The sequence below is a fragment of the Gallinula chloropus genome, assembly GCF_964237585.1.
Source record: "Gallinula chloropus genome assembly, chromosome: 11".
NCBI classification, from domain to species: Eukaryota; Metazoa; Chordata; class Aves; order Gruiformes; family Rallidae; genus Gallinula; species Gallinula chloropus.
The window spans coordinates 7,371,368-7,397,862 of NC_140096.1; the positions used below are offsets into that span (position 1 = coordinate 7,371,368).

Sequence of the window (26,495 nt, forward strand, 5' to 3'; positions counted from 1 at the left end):
TTGTCTCCTTTCAGCAAGGCCCCAGGAAATCACATCTTCCTTCTTTCCGTTCCCAAAGGCAGCTCACTGGGGAAGTAGTTCAGCATATCCCACCACTTGTAGCTTTATGATAAACGACAGCTTCTGGTGAGATGCACTGTGCTAGGAAAAGAAAACACAAAAAAGGGTTATTGCTTTGATGTGAAAGAGTTATCTGGGTACCAGCTGGATTTTTCAGACTTATCTGGCAAATGCAGTCACTGCTGTTTAAGGGGAAGCTGTGTAAAACAAGCTCTAACTTCTGAAGCCCACAAATGCCGGGTGCTTAAAGCTCAAAGTGATAAGAACCAGATTGCTCATCAGTCCCTGGTCTGAAATGGACTGATACTGCCTAAGAGCATTTTAAACTATCTAATCAGATATCATAGCAAGAGGCAAGGGTGCCTCTTCATGATCGTCAAAATACTTCATTAGTCTGTAGGCATGTAATAGCCAGAGGTCTGAAAAAGCACCCAAATCAAAGCATCAGAAAGGGCTTGGGCAGAGCCCAGCCTCTGGAGTGGCACTGGTTACCTCACCCAAGCAGCACAAGCACTGACAGCCCAACCCAATGCGCTCCAGCAGCCTCCAGTGCCTGGAAACAGCCTGAGCGCAGCCCCTGGTGCCATGTCCTGCTGCTGCACAGCTCTGAAAACCTCAGTCATGATCCGCTTCACACTCTCCAGAAGCTCAGACACAGGTTTTCAGTCCCCTCCTCTAAAGCAGTGAGAATTGTTACCTCTAGCACTCACACCTGAGCACAGCTTCTGTTTTCTTCCTTTGCTGTCACTGCATCTTCAGTTGTCACATTGCACTGGTCTGGTCAGACAGACTTGGAGCAGTGCTAAATCTCCCCTTCCCAGGATTTTACATACCTTATTACTACAGGACTCTTCTTCCAGGGAAAGGCAGAAACCAGACCCATCCTTGCCTTCTACTAGACTGAAAATCAGGCACTAGCTGCCTGCTGAACATTTCTCCAAGGCAGTGACTTTCGACTGCTCACTAACAAGCAAGCCAGCTGAGCCAGGGGCAAGAGAGCCAGACACAATACAGACACCTGGGTGCAGCTTTGCCTTTTCTTCTCTCATTATTTCACACTCTGGAATTAAAGGATGTACTTTTTGAGCACCCATGGCATTAGCAAATGTCTGCCAGCCATGCTCCAGGCACATCTGTTCTTGTGACTATCCTCTCCGCAGGGCAACAGAAAAGCTGGTCAGCATTCTCCCCAACATGAGATTTTGCAGTTTAGCTCTCCTAGCAAATATGCCAGGTGAAAAACATGCCTCCTGTGCTTACAGGTAAGCCACAATCCCCCCAATAATCACCAGTAAATACCGTATCGCCTTGGCAAGCCAGCTGGCACTTTCAAAGGCGAAAATCAAACCAGGGAAAATCAACAGGAGCATCAGCTGCAGCCTCTCTTCAGTACAGGTTATCCATCATCCCACTCCAGGATAATTATAAACCACCAAACAACAGGGTAAACCAATAAAGCCTGTAGAGTGATCACTTCAATCTCCCTACTTACAAAGTACCTACAGGACCAAACCCTAATTTTAAGATCACCTTGGTAACATCAGGCAGCTAAAAATGTAATCTTGCCTATTATTTCACAAGTCTTAAGGCAGCTCCTTACGCTGCTCCCTTTCCCATATAAATTTCTTTCTAAGCTTCCCCCTCCACTCCCTCCTCCCCAGCCTAAACTTAAAGCCAGACCACAACCCAGAGGCTCCAGGCCCTGGATTCCTCATGCCTTGCCCAAGATAAAGGGCTACTGTTGCCACTGACTATTACTAGTCCTTCAGTTGGTGTCCCTGCACAGACTTCAGAGGAAGGTCTGCATCCCAACTGGAGGCACTGTAACACTGCAGGCATTGCTACAAGATGAGCCAGGAATGAACTCCAGGCTCCCACTAACACCCCAAAAAGTCTCACACTCTCTGCATCCAAATCAGACACAACCCAAGCGCATCAGTCTATTTGGAAATGCTGAAGTTGCAGGTCTTGTTCCACACAAACAGTCATTATGTCACAGTGAGAACTGTTAGAAACATCTCAGGGGTTGAACATTCTCTGTAGAGCTAAACAAGAACAACTGTTATGCCATAATCTGAAGCCTCAATCCACACATACTCATTCTCATTAAAAAAAAGAAGAGAAAACACACCAAATAAAAAAGGCTTAAAATCCACTTTAATAATGCATTCCTGTAACATTTCTCAGACAAACTCAAACTTGTTAGTGGGACAATTACAGCTTGTGTTCAAACAGTTTACACTAAATGAAAAATCTTGTAGTACTCCTACACAAAAGACAGGCAAGGTTAAGGTTATACAAACATTTGTTTCAGTTAAATCTTCAGCATGAGATACAGTATCTTTGTCCAATAGATTGTACTTTACTACCAGTAAAAATAAACAGCGATACAACACATTATCAAAAAAATCCACCCAGACAAGAGCCTCCCAGCCATTCAGGCTGCACATGACAGTCAACTACTTTAAAGAAACAGATGGTCCAGATAAAAAGAATAAACTACAAGTTAGGAGAAAGAAAGAGAAAGAAAGAAACTATAAAAATCTCCCCCAATTCACTACATGACGGATCATTTGAAGCTATATAAATTTACAGAATCATGGGAGCTGCAAAATACCCAGATGCTGCCTTAGTTCTCCAGAGACTTGCCCGTGCTCTTCAGCAAGGTACAGGACACACAAGAAATGCCAAGACACACCGTAATTTTATCTGGTTTAGTCTTAGGACTCCGGCTGCAAATTATGGTCCAGGCAATTATGGTCCTTGCCAGATTTTACCGTTACTGAACTACCGTGGCAGCCTCCCAGAATCTATTCTTCACATTGAAATTAGAGGAATGCACCACATGAAATCTTCTAAACCCTTTACCGTTCAGACTGCACTTCCCTTGTCCTAGAGTGGCGTTACGAAAACAGGTCCTAGTATTCTGCTCCCCCCCAACCCCCTCTGCCCCCCCCCCCCACCCCCCACCCTCCCCCAGTCAAACCCTGTATAGCCTGCCAAGATTCCTTTCCTATTTGGGGCGTGTACAGGGGTTAGCTTAATCCTATTAGTATCTGCGACGCTTGTTAGGGCCAAAATCACCCCCTGGATTTCCTCTGTTGAAGGCAGGTGGGTTCCCTCCCATCGCTCCGAGACCTTCCATCGTGCCGCCCTGGCCAAAGCGATCTGCAGGCGGCGGCGGAGTCTTGAGGTGACAAATGCAGCAGAGGCAGGAACAGAAACAAGGAACAAAGAAAGGGCAGTTAAAAAATAATGTGATTGGATTCAAATTCTACCAGCAATCCACAATTCCAGCTGACCGCGCTACAAACATTCACTTCACCAAAAATATCCCCAAAGCCTGGGCTGACCAAGTCTCCTTCCCCATGTAATTCTAATCAAGTAAAAGGGAACACTGTTTGCACGGTGGCAGAGACTGGTGCCCTGCTGTGGAAAGGAGAACTGCACATTTCCACCATATTCCTACAGCCAAACTGAATGCAAATGAGGAACAGCACACTCCTACTCCAGCACCATCACAATCCCAGTACACAGTGAGTACTGTGACTCCAAAGTAAGCCTGCAGCGTCACACTTGTGATCTGATCGCACCTCCCGTTATTTCCATTCCTTTGGCTCTCTCCTCTCCCAGCTCAGTCAGTGCTGTTGCACAGCCTCCTTTTTCCAGCAGGTAGAAGATGATAAAAGGGTAATTCAGGTTGGAAGATATGTCAGGAAGTCTCTAGCCCAACCTCCTGCTCAAAGCAGAGTCAGCTATGAAATCAGACTAGGTTAGTCATGGCTTTATCCATCTGGGTCTTATAAACAAACATCCAAGGATGAAGACAGGACAACTTCTCTTGACAACCTGCTCCACTGCTTGAATGTCCTCATGGTGGACATAGTACTTGCTCTGGGGAAGGTGCTGGAGGTGGAAGCAACCAATACCTCTTCCTTCCTTCCAGACTGGGGCTAGGAGACTCCATAGAACTCCTTCACACCAGGCTCCTGGGTTACTTTTATTCTTTGTCCATAAGTTTACAGTAGTGATACACAAATAATAGTGTAATTTGATGCACATCATAATCAGTTAGTCCTGTTGATGACTCCATGGTATTCATTGCCTAGTTCTACAGAACACAGACCCAAACTTCAGTGAAACAGTGGGGCAGACCCAGCAGCTCTCAGTGCTGACTCCATTGCCAGTGCTGTGCACCAGCACAGCACTCCTGCCTTTTCCCTTTCCCTACAGGTGAAATTCTGAGTAATCCCAAACTTTTCCTGTAGGATACATCATAGGGAAGGGCACTGCAAACACTTCCAAGCAGCTGGAGCAAACATGCAAAGTAGCTACTCCCTACATGTATAGGGCTGCAATATATGGGCCCAGTAACTCCTAAAACCAAGCACATGGCCATGGTATAGTTTCTGAAAGACCATACATGTTTCTGGCCACTAGAGAAACAGCTTACTGGTCTAAATGGTACTACTTAATCATATTGATCTGAACTCACTTCCCTTTTCCATTCTTCACCTTCCCCCTTAATTTCCTTGTGTAGCACACATTCCCTGAACCTCAGCTGCTCCACTGTCCCTGCCACTGTGGTACAGAAACTCTCAGCCAAATAAAACTATTCTTCATGATAAACAAAAGAATCCACAATGTAGCTAGCAGCCACAACAGTTCAGGAAGTTAAAGTAACAGTATAAACTGCTAAAAGAAGATGAACTTTCAGGAAAAACCTGACTATGGCTGCTGCTCTTTCTGCTCTGTGTGCCAGAGGAACAGCAGATGGCACATGGTCTATTGTAAAACTCAGCTAAATTAAATATAAAAAATTTAAAAAGGCAAATAAATAAGCATAACCTCCACTGATTGCTCTTTACCTCCTAAGCAGATTAGCTGAACTCATTTTAGCATACTCGCTATTATCATACTCATTTTAGCTTATTAGCATAGCAGATAATTGCTTTTAAAACTGGTGATGGACAGAACGTTCTGGAAAACTTGGCTTTATGCCTGCAAAAATCTACTTTCAAAATACCCTCGTTCAACAAAATGCTTCCCATCATGGCATTTAAAAAATAACCATGTATCACTGCTAAGATCTTTCTAACAACCACTTTAGCATTATCTTAGAAGTGAAGTAAGCAGTTATTAGCTTCAGGACAAGATTAATGTGTAAAGATTTAAGCAGGAGCTACGCAACAGGTCTAGCTTCAACTTCAGCAGCACAGTGCTTAACAACAGAAGCATAACCTGCACTTAAAAGGTGTTCACAAAAAGCAGATGGAGATACATTACCATTCCCATAGCCCCATCAGGTATCATAGCTCCAGGACCAGTTGCAGGAGGTGCAGCAGCTGGGACATTGGTACCACCCATAGCTCCTCTATTGTTCATTCCAATGGTACCTGGAAGAGGAAAATGAAGATTAGTCCAAACACACACAGTGACTGGGGTCTACTCATCAGTCCAGCCTCACAAAACATGGTACAAGCTCCCTGCATTGTTATATTTGGGGACAGAGTCCTAGTCTATTAACTAGGTTCACTAGGTCAAGACAAACTCATCATGCATTCCAGTATTATCTGAAACTACAGCAGGCTCTAACACTCACCACATTCAGTAACACTAAGCCTCCACTGCCTTTTCAGTTGCTCTGCATGTGTGGCCTGAAACCCTAAAACATGTAGTCAAAGTACAGAAATGGATGAATCAAGATCTTTACCTGGCACTACACGTCAGACCAGTTCTGTACCAGTACAGACTCCTGAAGCACACTATGGCTCTGGCAGCAGCTTCAAGCAAGTCTTTTGTGTATCGAACTGAGGATTTCACAAATGTGCAGTACTGCCCCATACTCAAGTTCTGCTGTTCCTTGTCACATGAACGCTTCCTGCCTGTCACTGACCTGGGGGATGATTACTATGACTGAGTTTCTAAATAAGCAGACAATAAAATAAGCCTACTCAAAAAATGTACAGATTTTGCAAAGGAGGGGAGGAACATGCATAGAACAAAAATGGTGACAGAATACTCTTACCTCCCATTCCCATCTGTCCCATTCGCATGTCTGGTGGCTCCCTCTGGAAAAAGAGACACTTGTTTCAAATTGTAACAATTCAGGCTTTAAAAAAAATTAATGATATAAATTCGAGGAGTTCTGGGGTTTTATTACTGACAACTGGGTATAAAAGTGATTCCCAGGGTAAATTTCAAAATAAGATCTCAGCTACCTTCACAATTAACTGCTGAACAAACAGATCTTATTTAAAATACCTCATTTTGAAAGAATGTTTTTCACAATCATGGTAAAACATCTAGCAGCAAAACCGTGCATGCAGATTTTTATGAACCAGCAGCATAAAGAGATATCTGCTGTCTGGATGGAAACATCTACTGAGCAGCAATAACACATTAGATAGTAGCAAAACTAATTCTCTCTCAGCATACCTAAGAAGCTTTTCCTGCTAAATAGAATGGAAACTCACATAAAGACCCAGCACTGGATCACCTGCATTAAAATACCAGTTAGCTCAATTTCTTTTATTAACTAAGATCACCTCTTCACTGCAGTGAGGGTACTACTTTTTCCACAGTGGGAACTGAAGAACAGGTTTCACTTCATCTGAAGTCTCAGTGCCACTATTTATCATATAAAGGCCCAACTACCTACAGAGATCAGAGGAGCTCTGCTAGGCAGGTCAACCTTCACACATGTGGGTCAGTTAGATGGTTTTGGCCTTTTCGCTTGGCATGTACTGAGCTACTTTGCCACCCAATTGTATCCATGCCACTATACCACTTTGACAGCACTACAGCTGCCTCCACAACAGAAAGCTACTGGGACTAGAAGACAGTTCTTTACAGAACTAGAGATACTGCTATTAAAAGGCAGGTTACCACACATTTTACACGACAAGAAAATACTTGATCAACTGTACAAGTATTTGTGCCTCAGGTCAGGATCACTTCACCTAAGCATGACTAGAACCACAGCCTACAGATATCGCTGGGCACATGATCATACCAGGGGTCTGCAGCAGCACTTCAGGAAAGTACATCTGTGTTTCTGCTAGAGTAAAATTAGCTAGCATATGTTCTTCTGAACAGCAAGACAGCTACTGAGGGTCCTACATGAACAGCAGTGGGACAGTAGCTGGGGTATTTATATTAAGATTGCAGGGAGTCAATACTTCAGGGCAGAACGCACTGAAGATGTAGTCCCTCAACAAGTTAAGCTTTCACAGAAAGCCCCATGCTGTGGAAGGACAAAAGTCTAATATTAGTGTTCTGATGTAATGGGAATGCAGAAGCACTCATACCGCATCAGCAAAATTCCCTTTAAAGCCCTCTTGCTGGCGTCTCATCATCTCTTCTTGCTGCCTTCTCATTTCCTCCTCACGGCGCCTGCGCTCTTCCTCTTGCCTGCAAAAAAGGTCCAAGGATGCTCAGCACAACACAGAATCAGCCTTTTGCATCAGTGTTGCAGTGCTGCCTAATGGGTCTTGTTTGGAGAGGCTGTAAAATCTTAGGTAACTCACAACAAAAACAGAAACACACATGAGCACCAAGACACGTCCAACACTTAGCATTTTAAGGAGTCCATTATAAAAATCCAGTATCATCACACCCATGTGTACATTTCATGAGAGCAGCTGAGGGACCTGGGGTTATTTAGCCTGGACAGAAGGCAGCTGAGGGGAGACTTTATCGCTCTTTACAACTACCAGAGAGCAGGCTGTAGCCAGGTGAATGTCGGTCTCTTCTCCCAAGTAAGAAGTGATAGGACAAGAGGAAACAGCCCCAAGTTGTACCGTGGAGGTTGGGATTGGATGTTAGGAAAAATTTCTTCACCAAAAAGGCTACCAATCACAGGAACAGGCTGCCTGGGAAAGCCACTGATTCACCATCCCTGGAGGTATTTAAAATATTTGGAATGTGGTGTTTAGGGACATGGTTTAGTGGCAGATTTGACAGTGCTAAGCTTACAGTTGCACTGTGACATCTTAAAGATCTTTTCCAACCTAGATGATTCTAGGTACACAGCAGCTCCCAAATGCATGCATCATGCTGCGTGTAGCCAGCAAGTCAGTCAGATCTCAAGCCCCTTCTTTTACAGAAATAGCCTGGAGACCTTCCTGGAGCTTCTCAAAATGACCCTGAAACAAGGAAGAGCTGCAATGGAGAAAGAAATCTGAGAGTAAGCTACCCCTCAATGAAAAGACAGATGCTAGGATGGGGTATCCCAACCTGTGGCACTGAAGCCATTGAATCACTGCATGGATTCTGGTTTTTCTATTTGCCTCAGTCAAGGAGCTAAACTGAGCCCAATAAGTTGTAAAAAACATAACTAGTGTAAGAAACTTCTAACTCTTCCACCCCAAACCAACTGTACACTGTCCCTATGAACAAAAAGGCTCAAAGTAATAGCCATACTTTAGGTAGCAATGAAACTGTCACATGGTACAATCAGGTGCACTGAAAAAGGGTTTCATTCCATTGTATCACCGATTCTCAGCATTTCATAACCTGCTCCCTTACCTGAGTTCCAACTGTTTACGTTTTTGTACTTCCTGGTTATGCAATTCCTCCATTCTCCTCAGCTCTTCCTGACGTCTCATTAAATCTGTAAAATACAACAGTAAAACCCCCCAAACTCATCTCCCATGCCACCTCTTAGTAATTCCTGAACTAGAACAGTAACACACAGGAGAGTCAGATAACAGAGCTTCCAGCCAAACAGTGACATCTCTCCAGTCATTTGCCATTACCTGCGCTTGGCTACAAGTCAAACAGCTACGCCACAGCTCCCCCCTCCAGCAAGCTCTAGTCAGCCTACCAAGCTACCCACCCCTGGACGCTGCAGGGCCATGTGTTTATCTTTGCTTAGTACCTTGCCGCATGAGCATAACTTGGTGCTCGTGGCGAGCCGCTTCCATTTCCATTTCCAGCTTCTCCCGAGCTTCCTTGATGTTGCGGTCTACCTGCTCCTGCTGCTGCTTCTCCATCTCTATCAGCGCCTTCCAGCGCATGGCGTACTCGTACTCAAAGCTGCCAGGCTGCGCAAACCGAGGCGGCTGCTCACGCTCCCTGTCGAACAAGGAACAGCCAGTGAATGCTTCGACACGGCCAGGAGGAACCCAGGAAGCTCCTGAAGGGAGCTTATAAGCAGGAGGGGATTCAACTTTTTAAAAGAGGAGATAATGGCAGGACAAGGGGGAATGGACTAAAGCTAAAGGAGGGAAGGTTTAGATTAGATATTAGGGGGAAGTTTTTTACAGAAAGAGTGGTGAGGTGCTGGAACAGGCTGCCCAGAGAGGTAGTGGATTCCCTGTCCCTGGAGGTGTTCAAGGCCAGGTTGGATGGGGCCCTGGGCAGCCTTGTGTAGCTCCAGGCCTGGAGGTTGGTGTCCCTGCATGTGGCAGGGGGGTTGGAGCTCTATGATCCTTGGGGTCCCTTCCAACCCAGACCATTCTATGACTCTATGAATATCTATCTGTGTTAAATGCAGCAGCAGATCCTTTTAACAGAAACGCATTTTTTAGTACAGCAAATAAAGCAGCACTTTGTCTTCTCTCTCAAACAGCCGTGTCTGAGACACCAGTTTGCCTGCTGCTCGAGGATCATCTTATTGAACAGATATACTTAAGCAAAATCCTCCTGCAGAATTAATTATACATGGAAACCGTGTCCCACCCTCCTCCATAACAAGCAATGACAATGCCTTTGTGAGATACCAAAAGATTCTGGGTAAAGACATTTAGAAATAACTCTTTAAAGAAACAGCTTCTATTCCTGCTGCACATCTTATGAACGGATCCACACCAGAAACACACCACCCAAACACACGTGTTTATTCCACTAACCCCTGCAGCCCCTGCACCTGGAGCACATGACTAGTCCCAACGCACCCTCCTAGCTGTCATCTTCCTTACTGGAAAAATTCCTGAGCTCACATAGTTTACTAATGGCCACTGCTCCATCACATGATACCTACTTAGCCCAGGAAGCCTTCAGAGACCACGGCCTTAAACCTGGATAGCTCTACAATCTCCTAGTGCTATTCATGCCATTCCTTCCATTTTCACTGTGGGTTCAAAGCTGTTTCCTTCACAGACTTTCCGTAAGACTTGCAGCAATAACAAGTCTCTGCTTCAGCTTCTCACCTGGGGATGTCACAGTATCTCAAACTCACATTTTTATTCCAACAACTGAACGCTTAAGAAAAATATGCAAAGGCTGCCAGTCTTATCCAGCAGTGTGGATCCAAATACACTGCTTGCTTTCAGCTAATCATGGCAAGGAGACAGTGGATGCAATTCTCCTTCCAGGGTCAGGTCACATATACAGGAAAAAGACAGACCTATAGTAGTACCCTCCTAAAACCAAGACACTACTCAACATCCTAGTCCACAGGTAGTCTTATTTCCTGTCATATGATAGGCACATACTTGTGATATTGCTGGTTTTTGATGACTAGTTTCTCTGGTAGTCCCTCCTCATCATCATACTGATCCATGGGCTCCACAGTGACAGGCCGAGGGAATCTGTAAAGAAAAGATAAGCTGCTTTCAAGAAAATTCAAGAAGAAGCTTGCAGTGCAGGAAAGCACATGCACTTTGTCTGAAATCATAATATATTGCTTTTAGCACTGCTCAAAGAAATTCATAGTTGAGGATCTCAACCAAAGTGAAACCAGAAATCACTTTGAACACCTTTTTTTTTTTCCCCTCTCTTTCTTTCTAGAATAGGACCTGAACCACTAATCAAAATCCTTGTGGAATACAGATCAAAATTGTACTGAAAGAATAATAATTACAGTTACTAGTTCAAAGTAACAGCTTAACTGGAACTCTACATCCTCCAGTAGGATCTACTCAGCATGAAGCCTTGTAGTCCTTACCAGTCTGGGTTTCCTCCCTTGTAACATGGCCAACCATGGACTGCACAAATCCTTGCGTGCCTTTTATACCTGCCTAAAGCTAAGAGTAACTGCACTGCTCCTCCCTGGAGGCTGTGCCATTGAGCCATACTCTCCTGCTGAGACCACCACGTGCCTCTACTGTCAAGCAGCAGTGCTCTGTAGTGCCTGTTGGGCCATGTTGCAATTTCCCCCCCAAGAAATCCACTGGTGCACTTGCACACACGTGCCTCTGTCCTCCTGGTTTGTGTGCTTGGAAGAAAGTATTTAACAGAAGTGTCTTCAGTCCCTGAACTCACTCCCCATCATAGCACTGGCATTGCTCATCCTCAGCACATAAGAGCACGGCAGCTTCTCACTAGCTCCTCAACCCAGTTTGCCAGAGCTGGGGGATATGGAAGAGAAATGATCCACTATGCCAAGCAGCAAGTGCCTGGACTCCAGCAGGAAAACAGAATATAAGGCTAAAATCTCTCTCCTCAGCTGAAGATCCACAACGTAGCTTTTTACTTTGATGACATCCCCATTATTAATGGTCTTATTTGCTATGATGAACCAATTCCAAATGGTTTATCTGTTTACTGTCACAAACTAGGACAAACCAGAAAAAATTCAATCAAAAGCAAACCATAACCAGAAATAAGTTACATATCTAGGTCTGCTGCCCTAGGTATCAGAATCTAATACACTGATAGGTATGAGAAGATTGAATACTACCCTTAGGTATTTGCAGTCATAGACTGGCAGTGATTAGCTTTACATGATCACTTAAAATTTTGTTTTCATGGCTCTTTCAGGCTATAAACTTCTGAATTAGCAAAGTCTACCCAACAGCAAAATCCTTCTGCAGGGCACTACATGCTATGCTGGTTATCCCCAAAGAGTCTCAAAGAGAAAGACAGCTATTAAAAAAACCCAAACCAACAAACACCCAAAAAACCCCTTGCTTTTTCAAACTGAACATGCTTGTGTCTGGCTGTGCCATATGCAGACCTTTGAGAGAAAGGAGAGAAGCAACCAGCACAAAGCTTGTAACATTACTTTAGAAGTTAGTGATACAGGCACAAGGTCAGGAGGCAGTCTAGTCACAAATTCTAGATGCATACATATAAAATATACAGCAATTTATTTCCAACAGATCAAAAGTGGCTCCCCTCAACAGTTACAGCAACAAGGCATGCTCTGTGGAACACATCTAGAATCAGCAATTTACTGAAGCAAATTCACATAATCATGCAAGAACAGGCTCAAGGCACCTCAAGCACAAGGTAACCAGTTTGTTACTGTGAAAACTCCAAACAATCCGATCTATCTGACCAGCCTCTCTGACAGACCCCATACCCACAGCCAGTGTTTCACCCCAGCAGCGCACGCTGCTCAGGAGTCCCATCCCAAGACTCACCTCTGAAGTGATCCAGAGTGCACGATTAACAAAGTTGAGCTTCATTTCCAACACATTATATGGATAGTCTCTTAAATAGCTCCTGCTTCTTAAAGGCTGCTTTAATTGCCCTAAGAAGGCTTTACTGAGTAAGAGCTTATTGGGAAGTTTTACATACTTACCCCACTAGCAGCTTTCCAGAAGAAAGTGGTCAGACCTGAGGCTCAGCACAGACTCACTCTCGTTGGAATAAAGCTAAATAAAGTTCTCCCTGAGCAAATCACCCAACACCTCCAGTCCCATATCTCAACTGTCCCACTCTGGTGTTAAGAAACACTGTTCACAAGTTAATGCCACCCATCAACCTACACACATGCCAGTAGAGCACCTCTTGCCCTCCACACTTACGTAGTTAGCAGGAAAGACCCATCACTACATCTATCCAGGGCTTTCCTAGCAGCAGGCTTCCCTGAGAACTCCACAATGCCTTTCCCAGAGGATCGTCCTCTGTCATCCACAATAACCACAGCCCTTTCCACCTGGCCAAACACGGAGAAGGCTTCCTCCAGGAGCTCATTGGACACAAACTGAGGCAGGTTCCTGACTGTCAGTGACGCACTGTGGCATGCAAAACGCACTCTTAGCTGCTTCCCACGTAGAGGCATGTTGTCGAGTTCCACCTTTGCAATCTCTGCCAGAGTGCGAGTTTCCTGAAGATAGAAAGAGTTACCATTACAACTCTCAGTGCAGCACAGAATCAGCCATTCACAGAGTCACAAACCTATTGCCCCTGAACAAGTACTTTACAGAAAGGAATAAATAATCCCCTCAAAGTATGGTAAAAAGTGTCCTGACAAACCACAGCTATCCTCAGCTATCAATGACTCTAGCTGAATAGGCACGGACAGTGTTTGGAGGTGGGGAGGAAACACCAGACATAAGCTTAATCCAATGAGCTATGCAAGCAAATTAGCATTCTCTATCAGACATAATTACATTAAGGCCACAAAGCATGCCTCCCCCCCCCCCCTTTTTTTTTAACATACATAAAAATAAACATCAAGTTTCAATCTTACTGTAAAAGGAAGTGCTGACTGTACAACAGTCCATAAGACCTCCCATGCCAATTTCACACCCTTCCATTTGTTTAAGTCAGTACCAAGCAGCTACACTACAGCCAAGTGGCCCAGACTTCCATGTGGGAACCTCATACTCCATCCACTCACTTCAGAGCTTTTTGAAAACTGGTACATGAGCCAATACAGTCCAAGAACCATCACTTTCTGTAGGTAGCTACCACCCTCCCAGCCACGTGCTGAAGCACGTTCATGCAGAGATGCCCACCTCACAAGCACTTATCACTAATAACTGCATGTTCAAACTATGGTCACAGAAATTTCGTGGTGCACACTCTTCCAGAAAATGGATGTCCACCTTGTCTGTAACAGCATAACATCCATGTTTCCCTTCTGTTTGCTACCAGCTGACTTCAGGTTATTTCAGATAACTGTTCAGATTTTCAGATTACTATTATTTCAGATTATTTCAGATTACTATTTCAGATAAATCCTGCCACAAGCTGCCTGAATGCACACTTCTTATAACAAGCTCTAGACAACCCACTTGCAGGTTGATCCCGTGTTCCAAGTTACTAAAAATCAACAGGTTTAATCCCAAGTATCTGAACATCTACTCCTCCCAATTCTAGAAATACTCCTCCAGTAAGAGTCGTTGCCATGAAACACCCCAAAGTCACTCACCAGTCTAATAAAGCCAAAGCCTTTGTCCTTGTGAATGAAGACTTCACCTGCCTTGCCATACTTCTCAAATAACTTTCTCATCTCTTCCTCTGTAATATCCGGGGGCAGATTCCCCACAAACAGGCGGCTTCTTTGGGTGAAGGTCTTTTCACCAGGTTTCCGGAAATTCTTCAGGTCAATAGTCAGGCCTTCATCTGAGGGGAATAAGGTACACAGCTGCTCTACAGTTGGGGGGATAAATGCTATTAGGTTTCATCACAGTGAACAGAGACATAGGACAATACAGGTAACACCACCCATTCACTCCGGTCTCAAACCTTGCCAGCAATCTCTACAGCCACAAAGGGATTTTAGTTCAGGATGGGCACATGCTCTTTTTAAAGAAAACATGTGCTTGGACCTCAGTGCTCATTAAGACCAGGGAAAGACAGTCCTGTCTAGAACTGGAGAAAAGAACACCACTGAAACTTGAAATCATGGGAGAGATTTCACTCAGGTTTTGGAAATCCGGTCGAGATGACTGACTGGTCTGCAACAAAATCAACTCCAGTCACAGTGGAGGATCTTGTTATTACTAATCACTGAATAATTACAGAAAAGCCACAATTTGACCAGCAACCAGATTTTTACTCATAAACCCAAGCCCAGATGATGCAGACACAAGGAAAATTTGCCTGGACAGAAAACATTTGAGATATCTGTCATTCTACAGTTTAGGTTCTAAAGTCTTGGGTTCCAAGCTGAAGAGAAGGCTGGAATGGTGAAAATACTGAAAACACAAACACACATGCACCCTCCCCCCCCCCCCCCCAGCCATGCAGGTGAGACCTAAAAAAGTTACAAAAAATTATATTCACTGCTAACACTAATAAACAGGGCAGATTGTAGGAACATTCTCAAATCCCCACATGCATATATACATCTTTAACCTCTAAGTCAGCAAGAGTCCAGCACCATCCTGGAAGCTCTGCTATACATCAGTTGCAGGGATGGCTTTACCATCACTTTACTTTCCTGCATCCCATTTCCTTAAATGTATACAGCACTTCCCCACACAGGGCAGCAAGCCCTAGAAAGCAATTCAGACGAAATAAACTACAAACACAAGTGGCTTGGTTAAGGCAACAAAGCACAGTACTAACCAGGAAAGGGTATTCATGCAAGAGTAACATGAGACATGAAAGGCCGTTTGTAGGAATGCACACGTTTGTGAAATAAGAACACCTCCACAGCTAACACACTAAGAAACCCTGACAGACTGACAGAGTCTCTGGAGAGGAGTAGTGAGTTATCTACTTCATGCAGCATGGGTTTCTGAGTGCTTTGTCTTGTGAACTTCACACCACTATCAGAAGTATTTGGGGATCAATTGCACGCCTCCCACTAGGAGGGACTTACCCAGTTATACCACTATCCCTGTTCTGCCTTACGCAGATCCACTCAAAGGCATCTGAGATACAGGCACTCGCTATACACTGATCCCTGTGAGAAATCCCTAATTTCCAGCCTTACTGGAAACAGATTTGCCTGCCACCCTTGCCTATGAACTCCCAAGTAGCCCGTTTAACGGGGCCACCTTATAAAGCTACACAGGAATTGTTTTTACTAGCCCTGTATCTCTGTAGGTGTGTTCACATAGTGAAACCTGCACCTCAGACAGAAAAACCACAGTGAGGAATCGTGCAAAGCACACATGTGACTTCTGTGTTTTTATTTTGGACAGCCAGTGTCCAAACTTAAAAAAAAATAATTTGAAAAATAATCTAGTTACAGCACTTTTCCCCCCAAAACACTAAAAGTTAACGGCTTGCTGCCAGACCTCTGAACTATCTGATCAATTAAGGCGCCATTAACTCCTATCATCTCAGCTCAGAAGCACCCCCTCTGTATCCCAAGCAGCAGAGCTACAGTCCACACCGATTAAGAACAAATCCAGAAGCACGCTAGATTATCGTAACAGCCATCAACAATGCCGGCTGGCTCTTGACTACTGAAATGTTAATAAACCTAGGTATTTCCTGGTCCCTCCCATGCAAAACTTTAGTCTTAGCCAACGACTGCAGATCGCTGTAACAAGGCTCTTCAACTGTATCTTTACAGAGAGCAAGTTGATTTCATTACTACTTAAGGAAACCTGTATTGCAAAGCCATTTGTTTTGGTTTGAAAAATAAAAGGAAAGAGTAAAGAGGTCACCTCACATTCGCAAGGTTTACAGAAACAGCGTTAAAGGTTCAAAGACTTCCACGATCTTTGAGCGTGCCTTGCTTTAAGGTTTAATCCCTCTCCATCACCGCTCAGGTTCAGAAACACAGGAGAGACTTAAAGCCAGACCTCAGCCACAGGAGGTGCAGACATCTCCGAGCAGGCTGAACTAGAACAAAACAACCCAGCAGAACGCCAAGAGAACAAACAACCCCCGCCGAAACAAGCCAGCTACAGCTCAACCCACTGCCCCCCGGCAGTCGAAAGCCCCGGCGCAGGCCGCTGCTCGCTCGAAGCCTTCACCGCTTCAAACTGGAATTCCGCTGGTTTCCACCGAGACCTGTTGCGCCCGTGCGGGCCGGCAGCTAACCGGGACCCGAAGTTACCGAGGACGGACGCTGGGCGCCCACCCAAAGCAGGGCCGGGCGGCCCCCCGCGGCAGGCCCGGGACTCACTCTGGCTGTTGGCCTGCTGCCCGTTGGCGGGGATGGACGGCGGCGGGTGCTGCTGGTGCTGGTGCTGTTTCCGCGGAGCGTGGTTCTGCTTCTCCATGTTGAAGCCCTTGTTGCCCTGCATCTTCCCCACCTAAGAGGCAGACACGCCCGATGAGCCGCGGCTGGGGGCTCGACCTCGGTTCCCGCCCGCAGCCCCCCCCCCCCCCCGGCGGCTCCGGGCTTCCCCCGGGCCCGCCTCACCGGGGGCCGGACCGCCAGCCAAAGCGGCCGCGTGCAGGGGCGGGTGGGGCAGGCCGCGCGGGCCGCGGCGGGCCCCCGGCGGGGCCCTAACGGCAATAGCCCGCCCGGCAGCGCCCGCCCCGGAGCGGAACCGAGCCGAGCCGCGACCCCGTCACCGCCGCGGCCTCACCTGCAGGCTGACGCCGGAACCGAGGCGGAGAGCGGCCTCCTCGCCCCGCAGCGGCCTGGACACGAGCGCGCGCACGGCCGGAACTCGCGCAGCCTAACCAGGCGCCCGCCACCCGCGCTCGCATTGGCCCCCCCAACCTCCAGCGCCGCGCCGCCACTGGGCGCCCTCGCCGCCACTCACGGCCCGCGCGTGCCGGGGCGGGCCTAACCGCCCCTCGCGGCCGCTGGCGCGAAGCCGATTGGCTCCGCCGTGGCGGCAGGTCGCCTCGCCTCCCGCCAATCATCGCGGCGGGCATAACGCTTGGATGAGAGGCGAAGCGAGGGACAAAGGAGCACGGCGAGTCGCCGGGGCGCTCTGCGCAGGCGCCGCGGCCTGCGAAGCGAGAGGCGGCGAGGCGGTGGCCGCGCTGCGCGCTCACCCAGCTCCAGCTCCTCACGCGGGGTCCCGGCTCCCTCCTCCTCCCTCCCTCTCTCCCTTTCCCCCCTCCCTCCCCCGAGCTAGCGGCAAGAGCGGCGGCCTTTCCGCCCCGGCTCTGCTCGTCCGTTGCGGCCAGTAAGTACCGGGGCTCGGGCAGAGCCGGGGGAGCCGGCGCGCCGCTCGGGTTCCCTTACCGCAGGCGAGCGCCAGCCTCCCGCCTGCTCTTTTCCCTGCCCGGCCACGCCAACCCCCTCACCTCCCCCTCGCCTCCCGCCGCCCCGCCAGCCCTCCCGTCGGGAGGGGAGTGCGGGCGGCTCGGCGGGGGGGGGGGAGCGGGGAGGGTCCTGCCGTGCCCGGCGCCCTCTCGGTGGCTGCGGGAGCGCGGCCGTTAATTGCTTCCGGGAGGCTCGATTTCCCCGCTTCTCAATAAAACCTCCCGTTTCCCTCCCGTGTCCCGTCGCACGTAAGCGGGAGGGGTGCCGTGCGCCCGAGGCCGGGCCGCTCCCCGTAGCCCGCAGACCTCCTGGAGCGGGGAGCAGCCGGCGGGTTTTGGCCGGTTCTCCGCAACTCCGCCGTCCCCTCCTGAGGGTGGTAAACCTGCCTCGCCGTAGCGCGGGAGGTACCCCAGCGTCCCGTCCCGGCTGCGGCGCCGCCAGCCCCTGGGCTTCCCCGCGGGGAGACAAAAAGGCGGCCTGGGAGGGGGAAATTAGAGGAGCCTGGAAGGGAGTGGGGCCGGCAGAGGGGGAATGGTGTCCTCCCCCTGGGACGGAGGGGGCCCAGGCCCCGCGGGACGGGAGTTGGGGGGGGGGGGGGGGGGGTGGTAAGCCGGGCTGGGGGGAACTGTGCGGGGAGCATGGCTGGGCCCGCGGATGGATGGGAGCAGGATGGGGGAAGGGTGCCCATCAAAGGGGGTGTCGCGAGTGGAGGAGGGGAGCCCAGGTGGGGGCTGTCACGGTTGAGAGAGGGGACCACGGGGATGTGTGGGGTGCCGCGGGTGCCGGAGGGCAGCCTGGGGGGCACGGAAGGGGGTAAGGTCTGGGTGGGGGATGGGAGCTCAGGTGGGAGGCTGTCGGGGGAAGGGGGGGGACGTCCGGGGGCGCTTGGGGGTGGGGCGCGGGCGGTGGGCGCCGGCCGGGACAGCCCCTCCCGGGGGCGGTGCCGTGTCCCGGGCCCCCGCGGAAGCCCCGCCCGGCCGCGCTGTCACTCACCGCCCCGGGGAGACGCTCCAGCTCCAGGGAGGCGGTGGCGGCGCCTGGACCCGGCCGGGCGGCTCCCCCCGCGCTCAGGTAGAAGCTGTGGTGGTGCGGCCGGCCCGAGCCCCCGAGGCGGCAGCCGGTGTCGGGCCTTTTGAGGCGGGAACGAGAGGGTTAAGGGCAGAGGGGGAGGTGAAGGTGGGGGGAGGAGTGGGGTAGGAAAACCCACTCCGCGCGATCCGCTCCGCACTTTGCGGGTAGCCGACACCGGCGGGGACTGGGGCGCCCTGTACCGCCGGGGTACGGCGGCTGCCCGCGCTCGGCTCCGCGCTGCCCCTTCATGCTGCCCCGCTCTTCTACGCTGATCCGCTCCGGGTTTTCCGGCCGCCCGGCGGAGTGCGCGCTGTTGCGCCGATCTCGGGCTCGGGGCTCCGCTCCGCGTTTCCGAGGCCGCCGCTTGCATGCGAGTCTCGCGAGCCCAGGCCCCGCTGCGGCCAATGGGGAAACGTCCCTCGCTCTGCACAGCCAATGGGGCGGTGCCCCCGCCCCCCCCAGGGCTGTAGCGCGCTGAGGGCTCCGAGCGGCGGCTCCATTTAAAGGGGCCGCGACCCGAATACGGGCTCTGGGTAGAGCGGGCGGTGCAGCGCCGGGGAGCCAGGTACGAGCCGCGCCGGCCGTGGGCGCCTCCCTACGGTTGCACGGGAGGCGCCGGTAGGGTGGTGGGGCGGCTTCGAGCGGCGCGCCGGTGCTTGGCCCCGCGAGTGGGGGCGGGGCAGGCGCGTGCGGTGCGGGTCCCGGGGGGGGGCGGGGCGGGTGGGGCCTCCCCACAGGATGGGGGGGGGGGGGATACACGAGCTTGTGGGGAGGGGGGCGGGGCCTTCCGCGAGGGGGCGGGGCCAGCGCCGTTGCCCCCCGCCTCCTGGTGACCGCTTGGGGGCGCCCTGCGGCCGCGGGGCGGATTTTGGGGACCCCGCCCCGATGCGGCACCGGCCCCGTGTCCGCGGCAGGGGGGGGCAGGTCCCGCCCCCCTCCCCGGTTCGGGGCGCTCCCAGTGCGGTCCTCGCCCCACTGAGGGGGAACGGGCCTCGCGGTCCGCCCCGGGGTGGCGGCAGAGGCCCCATCCCGACACCTGTCCCCGCGCAGCCTCCGCCCCGGTGCCGCCTGGCACGGGGTCTGGGCGGGGCGGGCCCCGGGGCGGCCCCCGCCGCGGTGCCCCTGCCCTACCCGTGCTGGGCCCAGGGGTTTGCGGTTCACGAGAGCTGCCCCAGCCCCGGGGTGCCGGCCCCAAGCCGCTGGGGGCTTGGAGCGGCAGAAACGGCCCCCGGCCCCCGCTCCCCCCGACATCCAGCCCCCCCAAATGCCGCTGCGCACCCAGCGCTCTGGCCCGGGACCCTCCCCGCCTCGCCTCGCCTCGCCTCTCCCCGTGCCTCGGGCAGAGCCTGGGAGCCGCGCAGCCTTTATGCCGCTGGCACCGCGCGTTGTAACGATGTCCGTGGAGCTGGGAGAAACCCGCAGCCCGTGGTCTGGGAACCGGACGAGCCTTCTGCCCGTGCTGTGCGCCTGGGGTGGGCTGGGGCTGGGACGGGGCTTGGGAGCGACCCCGAGGCCCCGAGTAGGGGTGTGGATCCCCGGACACCATGTGCTGCTCTCCAGTATCAGGCCCTGCGAGAGAAATGTGCAGCTTCCCCCAGCTGAAGCTGCCTGGTGCTGCTGGAAGAGGCAAAGCCCTGATAGGCTGAGGCCTCGCCGGGCTGGGGGGTCCGTGAGCAGCGTGGCCATGGCCAGCCAGGCGCCCTGGGGAGCACTGGTACCCCCTGCGTGGCTTGCACGGGCCAAGGCAGGACTGGCCCCGAACAGGAGGGGGCACGCCAGCAAGGCTGGGAGCTGGCTGTGACCTGTGCCTGGTGCAGGAAAAGGCCCTGACAGTCAGATATGCTGGTGTGGGCAAAGAGAGCGCTGGGTGTGATCTGTGGCAGGGGATGGTGGTGGACAGGATGCTCAGCTGAGTGCTGGGAAATGGTTCCTGGAACCCCTTTCTGCTGAGGGCGAGAGCTGCTTGTGCTCTTCCCTTTTCTGTGCTTCAGCTATGGCCCTTGGTCTAGGCTGCAACTTCTTCCCCTCTCACTGCTGCTGCATTCCCCAAGAAAACTTTTGACCTTTATTTCCTCGCCTAACCTCATCTGTCTTGGGATCAAAGCTGGTGATAAGAACGTAGCTCTGCCATTGTCGCCAGCCCAGCTCTGGGAATACCCAGAGCCCACAGAATACCCAGAGCCTACAGAGCTGTGATGGCCAACCTGCAGCTTACAGCCCTGGCACATAAATGCACGGTCCCTCTCTCCATAACTGCTCACATCCCTCTCACTGTGAGCACCGTTGCTCTGGGCAGTAAGTCACACCAGTCTGAGCCCACAGCCTAACCTTGGGAGCAACATCCCTTGTGTTATTTCTCTTACAGATGTTTTATGGTCAGTGGTACTGGGATCTGTGACCCTGATGGACACGGATGTGCTAGCAGAAGCCTTTAGGGCAGAAGGGTTGTGGTGAAAGCAATCCAAGGGAAGCCCAGAAGGGCCACCTGCTATAAAAATCTAGCAGTGGTCTTGGTACCTCTTGGCACCTCTTGGCTCTGGGACTGTTAGAAAACCATTGTTTGTCTTGAGGCTCCTGGTGATGTTCTGGGAAGACCCTTCTTTTCCCCACCTACCAGTTCCAGTTGATTAGACAGTTCCAGTGACACATGAAGATACAGTGATAGGTACCATTGGGTGCACTCTAATTGAGAAAACCAATAAAACGTTTGGATCTGAGAAGAGACAACAGTTCACTGAGCCCTGCCTGCAGAGCACAGCTGAAGAATTTGACCAGTGACAGCTGCAGTAGATAGTGTTGGCTTGGAGAGTCACTGCACGCTGTTGTAAGATCTCCAGGTCACAGAGGGCTTTCATATCCCAGGGTCAGATGTTTAATCATCTGTAGTATTAATCTGGAAATGGCTGTTTCTGCGTTTGTACTACTTTGATTTCCAGCTTTTCAAGTCCTTGTGCATTTGTGCCTATTGCTAATGTAGATCTCCTTACCTTGTGTGGGGTTGGGGGTTTTTGAGATGGGTGATGCCTCTTCATTTCAGTGAACAAAATAGGTTTATTGTTGGAAGATACTTTCTTAACCGTGGTTGATGCTTATAGCATTGGGATTCTTGCATTACTCTGTCAGATATTTATTTGTTTTTGTTTGAAACACCTCAATTCTTCCAGTAACTGTCATCAAGTGTAGACACTAGCCAGGAATGAGTAATGGTCTGATGTGGTACTGTGTGCAAGCAGCACTGGGCTTTGTGCTCTCCAAAGGCTGAGTTTGGGTTGCCGGATGGGAGCTCAGAAAGCTGCCCCTCCAAAACCACTAGTGAATAATAACAACATTTATGCTCCTTTTGGGAGAATTCTGACCGGACTGAAACTTGATCCTTAGCAGTATGCTTAGTTTATTGTTGATCCTTCATAAATGAGTTAACCAATCTGTAATAAATGTTTGCAGTGCTTGAATGTGGAAAGCTATCAACTGCCCAGAGAAACTCAGGTAAGTCACAGCAATTACATTAGCTTTTGCCATATGTCATTCAAGGTATGATACTGTGCATGGAGGTCTGCTGACTGAAACCATGCTGGGAGGACATTATCAATTGTTTATGTTTTATTGATAGAACTATGTATTGAGCACTGGGGATTTTTGGTCAATAAATACTAGGTTGGGTGTTAACAATTCATTCTAAAATTTGGCACAAAAAAATTAGGAACTTCTTCCAGAGATCTTGGAGATCTTGTAGGTAGGAGTTATCTGGAATGTTAAGTGTCTTAATTTTTACAGTTATTAGGTAATGCTTTTCACATTTCATATATGATCTGTAATAGCAAAAGAGATAAAGCCCTCAGCCTTCAACATTTTGAAAATCTGAATCCATATCCATGAACAAAAGTCTAGGACAAGTATCCAAGCAGTTGTTCCTTTAGAAGAGCAAAGCAGGGGCTGCGTGGCCATGCTCTTTCCTGGGCAATAAAGGCTTCTGAAGTATTCACTTCATTGTGGAATAACAGTGTCTGATTTTAATTAAACATTCTATGGTAGCTCCTCATTTTTGTAGGTAGGTCACATATTCCCTTCCTGTAACTGAGGAGCCTGGGATGTGAAATGTCTGTGCGGTTACAGCATCACTGATGTCTTTAACAAACTAGATGGTCCTAGGTCGTCACTTCATGTACTTGAGTGTCATGGCAGAGATGTCTCACTCCAAGCTTCCAGGTCTGAGAGGAGATCTGTGTGCCCCCTATTTGGCAGAAAGGGTAGGGCAGTCACATGCGTTGGATTTGGCGGTGGGTGTTGCATTCCATGCCAGTCCTGTGCATTTGGAGAGGTCCTTCAGCCATCCCATCACTTCTTTGGAAACTCTTACATGCTACCTGAGAAGCACTCTGCCTCAGACTGCTGTGCAGAGAACTTTGCTTCTTGAACTTGATCTTCCCAGGAATATCAGTGAGTACTGTGCAGAGAATGGCGCAGAGTCCGAAGTAAGGGGCTTCCAGATGTCCAACAGAGCAGTTGTGTGGGCTGTGATGTGCAGGGTTTTGGCATGCTGCCTCCTCTTTGGCTGAGTCGTGTTCCAGTCTGCTTTCCTCACTGCCCAGTATGTGGCTGGCAAAGAGGAAGATTTCAAGCCAGTGACCAGAGCCCAGTGGCTGAGCAGTGCATTAGAAGGTCCTGCTGTAAAAGGTGATGACTTGTGGATCATTTCAGCATCTGCCAGAAACAATAAGATGCTTTTCTTCTGTTGGACAAGGTGAGAAGAGACTTTACCAGAGGTAAAGTGAACTTTCAGTTGGCAGCTTCACTCACTGTGAAGCTCAGCAGAAACCCCAGGTGAATCTCAATGCCTGGGGCAAGCAGAAGTAGTGTTTCTTACCCTGCTGTGGCTGGGCAGCTCTGATTTCTTCAGGTTGAGTTTGACTCTAGAGCAACCCACAGAGCTGGAAAGCATCATTCTCCTGTTCAAGGGCTCCATCCTCATCAGCTGGTGGTTGAAAGCCACTGTAAAGACTTCACTGTCAGGGAAACAGAATTGCAGTGATGGGCAGGGACAGTGCTTTCCTGCTCAAACTGCTTGTCAACATCACCTCCTTGGGTCTTAACTCCACCAGTTTTTCCAGATTGTTATAAATGCATCAAAAGTCAGCGCCCATCTTCTCTGCATTGTCTCATCATGGAGCTCTGCTGCAGCAGGCTTTAAATAAACAAAAGGAAAATACTTCAAAAACCACAGTGCTGGTCTGCAGAACACATTGCCCATGGAAGGTCGTGAGGCCCACAGTGTAGATTGGTTCAGAGGGGGACTAGGCAGAGACATAGATAATTTGCCCAGTATGGACTCTTTAGCAGTGATGGTCTCAGTGAAACTCAAGCCAAGCACTTCTTCAGCAGCTAATTGCTGCTTGATCAGAGGATGCACTGGAGAGGAATGTCCTGTCATGGTTTTTATACTCTCTCCCCAGGTATCCATTCTCAGTGAGAATGGAACAGGCTGTTGGAACAGTTGGTCCTGTCCTTTGGCTGACTGCAGCAGACATTACCTTTGCACATCCTAAGAAGCTCTGGGTCATTCACCAGTGTGTGTGAGCTGTTCTGCCAGGGGGATTGAGACAGAGCTGATGAGAGTGGACAGGACCTTGAACACAGGGGCAAGAGCATGCTAGTGAACGATGCTCCTGGGGACTCTTGGGTCTGCAGAAAGGTCTGCAGATCTGTCCCAACCCCATACTAGTAGTTTGGAGTTGACTTAATCTGCAGAATACTTGTTCTGTGATTCTCTTTAAGACATTTTGTTGGTCAATATTGTTGCCATGAAGTTTTCCAGTCTTGTTTTGCATCGTAACACTCTTGTGCCCAAGGCTTGAAAGCAACGTTAAGGTATGCACTACTGGAGCCAGATGCTGCTGGTCTGTTTGTAGCATGAGTAGCGTGGCCAGTTCATACATTAATTGTTGCTTGTGTTATCCTCTCAGAGGAAATGCCCAAATGGAATCTTTTAATGCTCCAAAATTGTTACCAGGGCCTATTTCTACCAAGCCAAGACTAGGCCAGCTGAAGGCATACAAATGCTGTAGGAGTATCAGCTCTGTGCTTCACTGCAGGCTTGCACAAAGTGTCTGAAGGTGAATTTGAGTCTTGTTAAGCATACCTGTAAATTGGCTGTCCTTATTCATCTGGGTTGCTTGACCTTTCTGCTGCTTATTGTTGGAATGTCTGCTATCTGAAAATCTGGAGGGGGGAGGCATCTTGGAGAAGGAGGCACTGTTTGTAATCAGCAGCAGAAAAAAATGTGTTTATCATTTTGGGAAGGTTCTCACCTTCTTCCAGATGTCTTTATTTCACTTTGTTCTTCTTTAGGCCAGCTGCTCTGCAGTAGAGTCCAGTCTTTAATGGTGAAACTTGCTGAACATCTCTGAAGATGACATAGTCTGTGCTTTCTGTTAGTGGTTGTGGGAATGGTGCTTATCTGCCACTGTGAAACAGAAAATACCACTTTGTAGAAGGCGGCAATGACTGTGAACTCCAGCTGTAGGGTGTGATTCCTTGAGCCCCTTCTTAAATGAATTTCAGAAGCTGGGTATGTTCCCTGTCCTGTTTCATTCTGACTAAACCATTTGTGAGTGAGCCTCAGTTATACTTGCAGAGGGAAGGATAGACAGAAAGAATTAATCAGCCATCACCAGCAAAATTATTTCAGGCTTCCTCCTTCATCAATACAGATGAGTTATGCCCATGGTAGGCCCCAACAGACAGGAGTACTGAATCTTCTGCTTCAGGGCTTAAAACAATGCCAGATTTAGAATTAGAATTACTGTAAGAGCGAGGCATAGGTTGGTGCTGCATCTTTTGATTCTAGTGCCTTCCTCAGAGTGTCTGCTTGCAGCCTGTTTTGGGGAAGTGATGCTACTTGGAGTCTTTGCCTCACCACTTGTAGCTCTCAGCTCCTTGTCTCTTTCCTTCTTCAGGTTTGTGAACCATTACCTCTTGGGGGGGCATAATTAATTTGTAGCTGATACTGATGTAAATGCTTACGTGCCTCATCTCCAAGTCCTGCTCTTTCTGTCTTAGGATAATGTCAGCCATGAGGAGCTGGGATGTAACTTTGTCCCTCTGATTTAGCAGTTGGCAGCACATCTTCCCATGCAAGTGTGCTGTCTGTACAAGGTCACCCCAGCCTTTTCCCCTGACTCCACATTGCACGTTTCTCTACTTTGCTACTTGTTCTTATGAGTCCTTTTAGTATCATCCTTTTAGTATCACCTCCCTACCACCTCCCTTCTTTCCACTCTCCAGAATTCCTCCTAGTTTTAACTTAAATTTTCCACTTGTTCTGTGCCTGAATATTATCTCATACAGTTTTGGGGCCATGCTTGAGCTGTAGTTATACTATAACATGTTTTATATCTGTCCTTTGGCAAAATTCATGGATCTTGTCATCATGGATCTTGTTACAGAGCTGTAAAAGAGTTCTTCCTGCCTCCATGTTTAAGAGAACAGATCTTTTAAAAAGAGGTGTTAGCTCCATGAGAACAGAGCAGGAGAAAGAACAGACCAGATTATTTGGGTCTGGTGAGATAGAGAGGAGGGTGGGGAGGGGGGTATTACACAGACCAGCTGTGTGAAGCCT

The 26,495-nt window shown here is 49.4% G+C and overlaps 1 protein-coding gene across 3 annotated transcripts; it reads right to left on the reverse strand.

Annotated features, from left to right (window-relative positions):
• Nucleotides 1-2,197: 2,197 nt before the first annotated feature.
• Nucleotides 2,198-17,270, reverse strand: NONO (non-POU domain containing octamer binding). Of its 3 annotated transcripts, none has more exons than XM_084269301.1 (11): nt 17,178-17,270; nt 16,769-16,898; nt 14,111-14,304; nt 12,759-13,060; nt 10,500-10,595; nt 8,942-9,138; nt 8,590-8,674; nt 7,371-7,473; nt 6,089-6,131; nt 5,347-5,456; nt 2,198-3,247 (listed from the first exon to the last, which is right to left on the reverse strand). In XM_084269301.1, exons 2-11 carry the CDS (start codon nt 16,887-16,889, stop codon nt 3,110-3,112), a joined length of 1,389 nt encoding a protein of 462 aa, XP_084125427.1. In that variant the 5' UTR covers nt 16,890-16,898; nt 17,178-17,270; the 3' UTR covers nt 2,198-3,109. The 3 variants fall into 3 exon arrangements, with proteins under 3 accessions (XP_084125427.1, XP_084125428.1, XP_084125426.1); XM_084269302.1 differs by having other exon boundaries at nt 14,111-14,326; XM_084269300.1 differs by having other exon boundaries at nt 14,111-14,331.
• Nucleotides 17,271-26,495: the final 9,225 nt, after the last annotated feature.